This window comes from Solanum tuberosum, unplaced genomic scaffold (assembly GCF_000226075.1).
Source record: "Solanum tuberosum cultivar DM 1-3 516 R44 unplaced genomic scaffold, SolTub_3.0 scf00048, whole genome shotgun sequence".
NCBI classification, from domain to species: domain Eukaryota; kingdom Viridiplantae; phylum Streptophyta; class Magnoliopsida; order Solanales; family Solanaceae; genus Solanum; species Solanum tuberosum.
Genome location: NW_006238976.1, coordinates 2,093,013 through 2,104,382, shown reverse-complemented (window position 1 = coordinate 2,104,382; position 11,370 = coordinate 2,093,013). Strand labels below are relative to the sequence as shown.

The 11,370-nt window shown below is 36.1% G+C and overlaps 1 protein-coding gene across 1 annotated transcript; it reads left to right on the top strand.

The window, feature by feature from the left end:
* Positions 1-2,294: 2,294 nt before the first annotated feature.
* On the top strand, positions 2,295-10,770 carry LOC102599892 (uncharacterized). The gene is made up of 8 exons (XM_006343922.2): positions 2,295-2,833; positions 4,149-4,211; positions 5,477-6,238; positions 6,348-6,479; positions 6,609-6,692; positions 8,330-8,389; positions 9,505-9,591; positions 10,219-10,770. The coding sequence occupies exons 1-8, from the start codon at positions 2,378-2,380 to the stop codon at positions 10,501-10,503; spliced, it is 1,929 nt and encodes a 642-aa protein (XP_006343984.1). The 5' UTR covers positions 2,295-2,377; the 3' UTR covers positions 10,504-10,770.
* Positions 10,771-11,370: the final 600 nt, after the last annotated feature.

Sequence of the window (11,370 nt, the reverse complement as noted above, 5' to 3'; positions counted from 1 at the left end):
TTTTTAAAATTATTTTATTATTATGACAATTGTTTAGTTTCTTGTTGATTTATAAATTTTTTTGGAACGTTGTTGATTGTTTAACTAAATGTTCGTCTTACCAACATGGGTTGTGGTGCACTAGTGGGAGTGCGTCGCCCTTAACCAGAGCCGAGCCCTGGGTATGGAGAAAATCTTTGTTGGGAGCACCACTCCCGAATGGGCCCTGCAGAGTGCGATCTGAATTTAGTTGGAGCTCCAATGTGGGCTCCGGACGGGTGAGAAATCAAAAAAAAAAAAACTAAATGTTCGTCTTACCTAAAAGAAGTACTCTTTAAAAATAAACAAAATATATGAATTAGTGTGTGAAATTAATCCGAATATATGTGGTTTAAAAATATGGTCATAGTCATAGATAATGAGGAATTTCATTATGTGCGCCATAAAAGGTAAAATTTTGTCAAGATTTTTTTTTTAAAAAAAAGATGTTTCTTAATCTTAAGAATAAGTGTAAATACAAATTATACAATATTAATTAACATAAATTATACAAAAATAAGTAACTTTAAAAGTCTAAAATTGTTAAGTAATGGAAAAAGAATAAATATAACTAATAGGGGAATTTTCGTATAAGTCACTTAAAGATAGCTTAATTATGCTCCATAGCTATAGTTCGCTAATTACGATTCGTAGCTACATGTTAGAGGGAGGGGAAAAGCGAGCCAGATTGGGAGAGGCGAGTGAGAGAGGGTAGAGAGTGGAGAAAGGCGAATTGTATATGTATATCGGGTCGAACTGTACATGTATATCTATCAAATAATTGTATATATGTAATTGGTATACACATGTATGTGTATATCTGACGAGCGGGATTGGGAGAAGGAGGAGAGAGGCGAGTGAGATTGGGAGAGGGAGGCAAGAGGCGAGCGAGATAGGGAAGAGAGTAGAGAGAGACGAATTGTACATGCATATTTGTCAGATAATTGTGTGTGTGTATATATATAATTGGTATATATATGTATTTGTATATCTGACGAACGAGATTGAGAAATGGAGGAGAGAGGCGAGCAAGAGCGGGAAGAGAGTGGAGAGAAGCGAGTTGCATATGTATATTTGTTAGATAATTGTATATGTAATTGATATACATATGTATTTGTATATCTGACGAGGGAGATTGGGAGAGCGAGAGAGGGCAGAGAGACTAGTTGTATTTGTATATGTGTCATATTTTTGTATTTGTATATGCGTAATTTGTATTTGTATATGTATAAAAGAGGAGAGAGGCGACATAATTACAGCTAAAATTAAGCTGCGAGCGAGAGAGGACAGAGAGTGGAGAGAGACTAATTGTATTTGTATATGTGTCATATATTTGTATATGTATATGCATAATTTGTATTTGTATATGTATAAAAGAGGAGAGAGGCGACATAATTACAGCTAAAATTAACATGCGAGCTGTAATTAATTTAAACTATAGCTATATTAGCTAATTAACTAGTATATGTTTGCTTATCCGCATAATTTTCCATAACTAATATATAATAATTGGAGTAAAATAAATTAAAAAATCGAGATGTAATTTATTTAAATTTGAATGGCTAACAGATATGTTGATTATATTGTGTATTTATTATTATAAAATTACTAATTTTTTAAACTGTTTTTAACTTTGTGAGGTAAGTGTTAAAGATTATTTTTCCAATGATTCACTCACCTCATTTAATACCGTGAAAAGAAGTAATTTTTTGTTAAATACCGTTATCAAAAAAGAAGTTATCATAAAGATTAGCTAATGCATTATCCAACCAATCGATATCTTATCAATTGACTAACGGATTAGCATTTTAAATAAATAACCAATAGATCATATTGTTAAACAAAATTATATGCATTGTTCCACTCGATAAACAACCTAATCAAACACCCACTTACTATATAAAACAACCCTAGTAGGGAAATAAAATCATCACCCAAACTTTGAGAAAGTCAAAATATATTGCCGCCGAATACAGGGACGAAGCCGGATACGGTCAATAGGACTTATTCGAAAATGAAGCTAGATATGGATAAAGTCAACCGGGTTTATCCGAAAATGAAGCCAAATAAAGTCAATGTGGTTCATTCAAATTTCAATCTACAATTTTTTTTTTTTTATATTTAATTAAATTACCTTTAATATTTATATACTAGATATTGTTTAACTTTTATGTGTTTATTTAATCATAGTTCAAACTCATTTTAGTGAAAATTCTGACTCTACTGCTGGTTAATTGTGCTTTGTTGAATAATAGCAAATCTATAAATTGATTGATTTATTTGTACAGTCTAACAGATTCCACCTTTACTCGACACTTGTTGCTCGACTCACCACATCGCCGCCGTAGCAAACGGAAAAATGGGAAACCGGCGGAATGCAATGGTTGCGGTAAGCGATGACGAGGATGACGTGCCGCTGTCATCGCGGGCTACACGCGCCTCCAGCAACGGCGAAGAGAAAGCGAATCAGAGGAAGAGGAAGAAAGTGAGGCTCGACGAGGAGGAAGAAGAAGAGGAGGAAGCGAATAACGAGGATGAAAGTAGAGATAAGAGGAGGACGAAGAGGAAAGTACCGGAGAATGAGGAGAACGAGGAGGAGGAGGAGGAAGAGGAGAGGGGAAGGGGGAAGAGGATTAAGAAACTGAAGAAAGTTGAAGAAGAAGAGGAAGAACCCGAACCGGTTAAGGAGGAGGAGGAAGAAGAACAGCAAGAAGATGCTAAGCCTATTGGTGAGGTTATTAGGGTTACTGGAAAAGGAAAAGGGAGGAAAACCCATTACGAGTCGTTCGAGTACGATGGAAATCGCTACGAACTTGTGAGTTTTTCATTTATTTGTTTCGTTTCATCAAAAAATGCTTTTGAATAACTCTAGGAAATTAAATTGATTGAAGATTGGTTTTTGTTTTTACAAAATTACTTCTCATTTCCTTGTCTGGTAGCTGAATTAGGGTTTGAACTGTGATCACACATAGGTTTGTCTTTAGTATGATGAAAGAATTGATGCCTTTGAACTGTGTAAAAGAGACAGCATCTGGCAGAAATGCAGGGTAACACCTTGTTTGGATGGTTACTACCTGTTGTATTGTATGGTATCTTTAAATCCATTGTTTACAAAATGAGAAGAAAATACAAATTGGTGGTTACATAAAAAAGATCTTTTTGTCGTTACCTAATGATGGATTTATGGTATTTTTAAATCCATTGTTAAGTAACGACAAAAAGATCCCTTTATGTAACAATTGATTTGGTGTGATCGTGTCGTTACCTTAATATTTTCTTCTCATTTTGTCTTGAATTATTGTTTAATAATTATATTTTATCTTTTATCCTACTTTTTCATAGTAGCTCTACCCCGTATCCTGTTTTTATTATAGGTTTATCATTCAAATTATGGAACAATATGTAACAACTATCCAAACAAAGTGTAAGGCTGCGAGCAATAGAGCCTTGTGGTCTGACCCTTCCCTCTCCCCCCTCCCCGTACACCGTGAATAGCCGGAGCTTAGTGCATTGGGCTGCCCTTTGCTTCTGATGCTTATTAGCAGAGCTCATATTTCTTTACAATATACAAATTGTTACTCCAGATTACCGGCTTCAACCAACACTACATTAGTCTCAACCTTCGATGTAAAGAAATATCTCCAAATCACTATTTTCCTATCCTGTCTTTCATCTCATTTGATTATGATATGTCATTTATATTTGTACCTGACTAAACATTGGAAAATAGTAAAAATGATGTAAAAACACTTTCCATGAAAATTATTTTCCTTGGCAAACATTTCATCCATAATGTTTGAAGGAGGTGATTTCATGGGTCCACTCTGCCCCTTAGAGTTTGTTTGGATTGGCTTAAGAGTTGGTCAAACTTACTTTAAAGTCATTTTTAGCTTTTAGGAGCGTTTGGTAAAGTTAAAAATAACTTAAAATGGCTTAAATTTTTTTTAAAGTTAAGTTAAAAGTAGGTACTTTCATTTTTTAATTTATAAGTTACTTAAGTTTGACTTTCTAAAAACTACTTTTAAAAAGCTACTTTTTTAAGTTAAGCCAAATGGGCTCTTAGTCTCTTAAGTGATATACCTACTGTTGACCTATGATGTTTCTCTCATTACTAATATGTTCTTATACAGGAGGATCCCGTGCTCTTGGTTCCAGAAGGACAACTTCAGAAGCCTTATGTGGCAATTATCAAGGTAATTCCTTTTCCCTGGAAGATGCAAAACTTTTTTGGTAACTGTATGGCATGAAGTGGGTGTAAACCTTGGACATCAGGGTTCAAATTCCAATAGAGATAAAAAAACATAAGGTGATTTCTTTCCATTTGCTTTGAGCCTTGGTGGGCAGCATAAGTTGGCCCTAACACCACTGTTAACCAAAAAAAAAAGAGATTGGTTTTGGTGATTAGAGATATGTACATATTATGTGAATAAATATACTATTTCCTGTTCAATTATCAAGAATGAAGTCAGTTACACTATTGCTTTTGGTTGTAGTGTACAATCTGAGCTTATTCAGAAGCTTATGTATTAGGAAATTATCCTTTCTACTGTGAAATTAGGGCATTCAATTTGACATGGATCTCTTTTGCGATCTTGCCTCTTCTAGTGCACCATCAGAGAATACTCTCTCTTTGGTGCTGCTTCTGAAAGTCTGAATTAAACTTCCTGAGCTGGGAGTACAAAAGGGAAGGGGTAAGTACAGAAGCAAAGCATTTAACTGTAGCCTAAGAAGGAAAGAGCAGACGAACAGTAACTAGTCTGGAAAAAGATAATAATTGCCCTCACCCATATACCAGCATCTATATTAAAGTTGGGTGAAAAGTGGGGGGTAGTTGCTGGAAGGTAAGTATTTCCTTTGATTGGTAGGAAGTAGAAGAGGAACTGAAGTGGAAGAGAAAGATATGCAACAATGCCACATTTGTGTTTCATGTCTTCTAAATTTGGCAGAAAGGAAGGTGTAGTCATTTCTTGCTGCATTTTTTTCAGCTATATCAAAGAACTGTAGGACTGATATGTTTGTCCCTTATAGGAACAACAAATGTATGTCTCCCAACCTTTCATTGATTCCATTATAAAATTTAGACATTAGGACATGCAGGTACTTTTCTGTTTTTTAGGAGTAGTTTTTTTTGACTCCTCTAACCTCTAGTTTTGTTGGGATTAGCAAAGTAGTTTTGGAGTAGAGACTTTACAATGTGTCACGAGTCTATATTGAGATCTTTCTCTCAGATAGTCCAGTGTTAAGTAATCTGTTTCTTGGAGAGTCGACTATCATATCATTTTTTTTTCTTTTTGGTTTGATCAAAATTTCCCAGTATTTTATCCGCAGCCTCTTGAACTGTTGTTCTAGTTTTGGCATGAAATTATTTGTCATGTTTGATTCTCTGGCTGTTAATTTTAGTGTGGGTAATTACTTCTAATCTCTTTTTTGAATTCTCAATTTGATATTCCCCTTATAGGATATTACTCAGACCAAGGATGGTAACCTGATGGTCACAGGACAGTGGTTTTACCGACCTGAGGAAGCATTAAAAAGGGCTGGTGGAAGTTGGCAATCACGGGACACGAGGGAATTGTTCTATAGTTTTCACCGAGATGCAGTCCCGGCGGAGTCGGTCATGCACAAGTGTGTGGTGCACTTCATACCATTAAACAAGGAGATTCCTAGACGGAAAGAGCATCCTGGTTTTATTGTTCAGAAGGTATATGACACTGAACAGAGGAGGCTTTTCAAGTTGACAGATAAGGATTATGAAGATACCAAACAGCATGAGATTGATCTGCTTGTTCAGAAGACTATAGCACGAGTTGGCCATCTTCCTGACCTTGAAACTGAGGATAATTCTGCAGGTCCTGTTAGTCAGGAAGACCAATTGAAGAATAAACAACTTTTGAGGAAGAAGAGCATGATGTCTTTGGATGTCACCAGAGATGATGAAGCACCATCTAGGTCGGGTCAGCCTAGAGCAGAAACTCCAGGCAGTTGTGCCAATAATGCATCAGAATACTTCATCATCCTTTCAAACTTCAAAGTCCTAACGGGTGAAACACAGCGTGACAAATGGCTGGAAAAACTGCTGCAATCAATTCAGTACTTTTGCAGTCCTGTTGATAATGTGCAAAATGATGGTAAAGCAAAAGGGGGCTCAGATGCTGCTGATCTTACTGGTAACACTGATTCTGCAAAACCCGTGAATGAGTCTCTAGACAATGGTGCTGACGTAAGATTTCTTCTTTCCAATGATTTTGATTCTTGACAGTATTTATGTATGGTTGCTAGTGTATGGGCAGATTTTCCTTGAAATGTTTATTCTGTTTGATTATTTTCAGGGTGATGTGTTCCGATGGCCAGACAGCGCTGTCACTGCTGTAGTCTCTCTCGAGAAAGCTGCACATGAGGCCCTCTCATCTGATTTTCAGAAGTACAATCAGAAGATGAGGCAGTTAACATTCAATCTTAAGGTGTGTACCTTTTATTAGGGGTTGGGGGTATTATGAGCCTGGAGTTTATTTAAGTTTCTTCTAGTTTTCTATGTGGGTAGTCTCTACCTTCTAATTTTCCAGTTGTTGATGCTGTAAATTTATTTCCAGAACACCTCACTCTTAGCACGTCGTCTTTTGAAAGGAGAGTTGGATCCCTCTCAGATACTGAACATGTCCCCAAATGAGCTAAAGGTATGGGTCCATGGAATAATTTATTGAATTTGAGGATTTATTTTATGCTTTTTGCAGATAGCCGAAAATGTTTGACATAATAGTCCGAATGTGTTTTGTTGATTTCTTAATGGGTCAGGACTTGCTTTGTTGGACATATCGACTGTTTTTCTTGAATTCACTGGGTGCAACCTAAATAGGTTTATTTGAAGTTCATGAAATGTAAATATTGTTTAGGTATGGATAAAGTGAAGCTGATTTTGAAAACAAAAATACAATTGAGCATTTTCCTAAGTAATCACACAAAATAAAGGAAAATATGATTTGTCCCTTGAGACTTTTGTGAATTAAACACTGGCTTCCCTTTTCTCCCATAAAAAGAAGATGAAAGAAACAGGAGATTTCCTACCAATGAAGAAGTTGAGCAATCGCCTGTACACATAGGAATCTCATGTGCTCCCAAAAAAGGGGGTGTTTGTAATGTGGATGAAGGCGTTCTCATTTCCTTCCATACAAGGAAAAAACTAATTTAGGTTTGGCAGAAGACGGTACAAACTTGCCCTGCAGTTTGGTTTTGGTTTAAGAATTTAAGCATAAAACATTTTCTTCTGCTTACTTGATCTTTAAAACATTTGAATTGGACTTGGTCAAGACCGGGGTCAGACTCCTTATTTGAGAAGGAAAGATTTTGGAGGTTTCTTCCAAACCTAGGTTAGGGATTGTTAGAGATGGCAGCTTGCTGCTGAAAACGTTGTTAGGCTAGTGCATTTTTTATTTGTGGGGAGGTGTTGCCGGCTCAAAAATTAAAGAACTATAATGAAGATGCACAAACAAGAGGACTGGAAGAGGAGTATGAATTTGAGGATGAGTATACAACACTTGAGTGAAAAAACAGTATATCTTAATTGAAATGTGCAGAAGTGTATTGAATTGTATACACATCTATATGATCAGGGGTACGAATATGAAGTGGGTGGTATTAAGTTATTATTTGTGTCATCCTGTAGATATATAAATACTAATATCTTCATTGATTCTTAGAGAATTATCCGATATTTCAAACTTAAGTTGGTTCACATTCTATTTGATTGTTCCTGCTCTTATATATTTGAGTAATTTTAGTACACACTGTCAAACATTGTCCATATTTCTTTTTCCATTTTTCATCTGATCCTATCTTCTTCATTTTCCTAGTTCCTCCTTCCATAATCTTATATCTTCGGCAATTATTGTACAAGAAAGCTACCAGGGAACCTTATAAAAAATAATAAGAATAATGAAAATAACAAGAATATAGAGGAGTTATCATGGAAAGAAATAAAAAATGAGACACTGCTCTTTGCGGTGGAGATAAACATATATAGCACTACATGGTGGCGATAAATATATATAGCACTATGTAAATAGTGTTAATCAAAATTGGATGCGTCTTTTTCTGTACATCGAATAAATATGTGTTTTAAGTAGTCATTCTTTTTGGTGGATGGTTCATTTGGATTATTTCTCTCCACGAGGGGATTATTTGCCATATGAGGAGATTATCAGCTGTTAGTCTTTCTGAAAACCTTTAATTGCTTATTTCTGTTGTGGAATCTGGAAATTGGTGCTGGCAGATCATGCTTTCCTTTGGTTGATGTTCTCTTCCGTTTTTATCTCAGGAAGCTTTAACAGCAGAAGAGTTGGCAAGCAAGGAGCCCGAGGAGCCAGAGCCCATACAGGTTTATACTATACATCATTTTGTTACTTAAGCAGGTTTAGTTTAACTAGCCAGGGAAAGACTTTAGTTTAGTACTTTGGTGATAGAGTTGGTCATTTATTTCTCATTACCAACTACATGTATCCTTTTTGAGATTAGGGGTGACAATTGGGCGGGGCGGGTGCGGGGTAGGTAGGTTTAAGCATATGCAGGGTGGGGCGGGTTGGGATAAATGCGGTAGCAGGGCGGGGCAAACTTAAAAATGACATAATTTGTGCGGTGCGGGTGTGGGTTAGGGCAGAAATAGCTTTAGAAATAGGAAGCTACCCCTAATCTGATCTGAAGGATCTCACTAATTAATATGATTACTTTTAGCTATTTGAAGTTAGCATTTTTTTAAATATTTTTGTAAGTTGTCTAATAAATGAATTAATGATAGTAATCACTTATATTTATATGTATAGTATTGGAAATGAGGTAAAAGAATATTTTTTTGTCTTTTTAGTTTAATTTTTTATTGTAATTATGTAACCTGCCCAACTGGGTAGAAATTACAGTCAACGAAAATTTGGTTCCTACAGTGCATACGTTAATTAGGGTAATAAATTACTTTTTGAAAATCACGGGGCGGGGCGGTGAATGCGGGTGTGGGGCAGGTTTACGAGGGTTATAAGATTATGCCGAGCAGGGCGGGGCGGATTTTAATTTTGCGGGTTAAGATAAAACCCGCCCCACACCGCCCCGTTGTCATCCCTATTTGAGATGCACTAAATGTGAGAAAAAATTTCTTGTAACCAAGTAAAAAGATCTCTTTCAGCTAAGCATGATTTTGTTTTCTATTATGAAGTTGAATGTAGGCATGTAGCTTCTCAATGTACTGAGCCTCGTAAAATTCTGAAGAATTATCTGTTCATGTTGAGAACTTGAAAGAGGAGTTTTAGAAATCTGTCACCATCATTAATTAGCAAAAATTGATATGATGATGTTATAAGACGGGGGTACATTTCATTTTGACATATCTTATTTGCTCATTTCTATTCACTTTGTGTAACAGATGACCAATACTTGTTGCAAAAACTGAACACAGGCTGAGTATGTTGTTTCTTGTAACTCACTTCTGATTGGTTTGTGGCACAGATGACTGATGCTCGTTGCAATAGATGCACTGAGAAAAAAGTGCGGCTCATGGAGATTATTCAGGCTGGACATGGAGATCGTTACTCGGTTTGTCCTTGAAGCTTTTCTTTGTGGTTTGAGACAGACTTGCTTCATATATACATCACTATGTTTCTTTTTGGATATCTCTTGTACCCTCTTATTATTATTACTATTATTATTATTGGTATCATTCATTTTCTTTTTGGGAGAGAGGGTGGAAAATTGTTTACTATGATAGCGATTCCTTGTTGCACCCGAAGCTTTTTATAGTTGATTGAACATTGTCTTTGATACACATCTGTCTATAGAGTTAATATGATTGGTAATAGCGAGGAGGATATTTGAACTTAAAACAATTTCATGTTGTGTTTAGATGATGTGACAGTAATCAATTTCTTTAGAGTACGTTTCTGTTCTCAGGGTAATAGCTAATTCACCTCCTCATTGGCATTGTACTAAACCACCATGCAAGATGTTGAAGGGAATTTACCTTCGCATAGAGACCAATTTGCCCGTTGTGTCACTTAAATTTCACATAGTCACTTCGGAGTTTTACTTGTATTCAAAGAAAAAACAGATTGAATATGGTGTAAATGCCATTAGGAAACTTCTCTCTAATATATACTTTTTAACTATGTCATCTTTTCCTTTAATGCTGACAGACTCTCTTGTTTTTTTTTTTTAAAATCTCAGCTGGAGTGTATTGCTTGTGGCAATACTTGGTATGCTTCTAGAGACGAAGCTGCTAGCCTCACAATCGATGGACCAAATTCTGCAAAGAGCGTTGGAACAGAACCGTTGGCCACTGCTAAGTTTGAAGATGTAGAGAAGAACTTAACGAGTCCACGAAAAGCTGATAAAGGAGCTAATGACATTCTAAAGAAAACAACAGAAGCTTACACGCCGGTTCTAGATAGCCAAAGATCATTCAACAAGACCAAGCCTGAAGACAATACTTCCACCAGCCATGCCGACTAAACGTTCTGCTAAACACAACCATCTCCTACAACTAATAGATAGTACACACATTTAGATGGTATAGATATGGGTGCGTAGTAGTAAAAAATCGTAGTCTAGTTAGAAATTTAATGGCGACAACAAGGTATGGATTGTTTTCTTTCTTAGTACTGTACAATCTGCACAGTTGTAAAGGGTAGGGTAAAAAGGTTGATGGATGTAATCTTGTGTAGTTTTAAGATTATTATTTTTTTCTTCAACCTACAAATGAGGTGATTTATGGCTGCATTTACGTGTCTTCATGGCTTTGGTACATCTTTTCTTAACATGCATTTCTGCACTCTACGAGGACGTTCAATGAAGGGAACGTGTTGAAAAAACTACATGTATTGGGAAGGAATCTTTATATTATCTATAGGTGATGGCAACTCCTCTAGCTACCATGTTGAAAAATCCTACCCTAGTCATAAATTTTCTTAAATTATCAAGTTGAGTATCATTGGAGTTTTCCAATTACAGTTATAATCGGAAGCATCCTCTTTACCTTTACAACCTTGGGGTAAGACTATGTACTTATCATTCTTCTTAGATCTACATTAGATACGTTTTAGTTGAGAACAACGGGCCCTACAGTGAAGGTCTAGAACAACTTGCAATTTGTATTGCAAAATGATCATTATTTGGCAAGGGATGGATAGTTGGATGCTTAGGAGTGAAATAGTTTGATGCATAAAATATTTCGTGTTCGGGTTCGGGAAGGATCGCACCCTAGGGGTAGTAGTGTCAATTTGGGAAAAGAATAGTATAATATACTTTGATTTCTATTTGACCGACCAATTTCAGATCTGCTTCCTCCCCGCCTTAAACCACATCACATGCACCCCTTAT

Bases quoted from the DNA above. Each gene is read 5' to 3' on its own strand.
- LOC102599892 (XM_006343922.2), top strand. From the start codon at position 2,378: ATGGGAAACCGGCGGAATGCAATGGTTGCGGTAAGCGATGACGAGGAT. The intron at 6,480-6,608 runs GTGTGTACCTTT...ATTTATTTCCAG, and splicing joins AGTTAACATTCAATCTTAAG to AACACCTCACTCTTAGCACG. The intron at 8,390-9,504 runs GTTTATACTATA...TTTGTGGCACAG, and splicing joins AGGAGCCAGAGCCCATACAG to ATGACTGATGCTCGTTGCAA.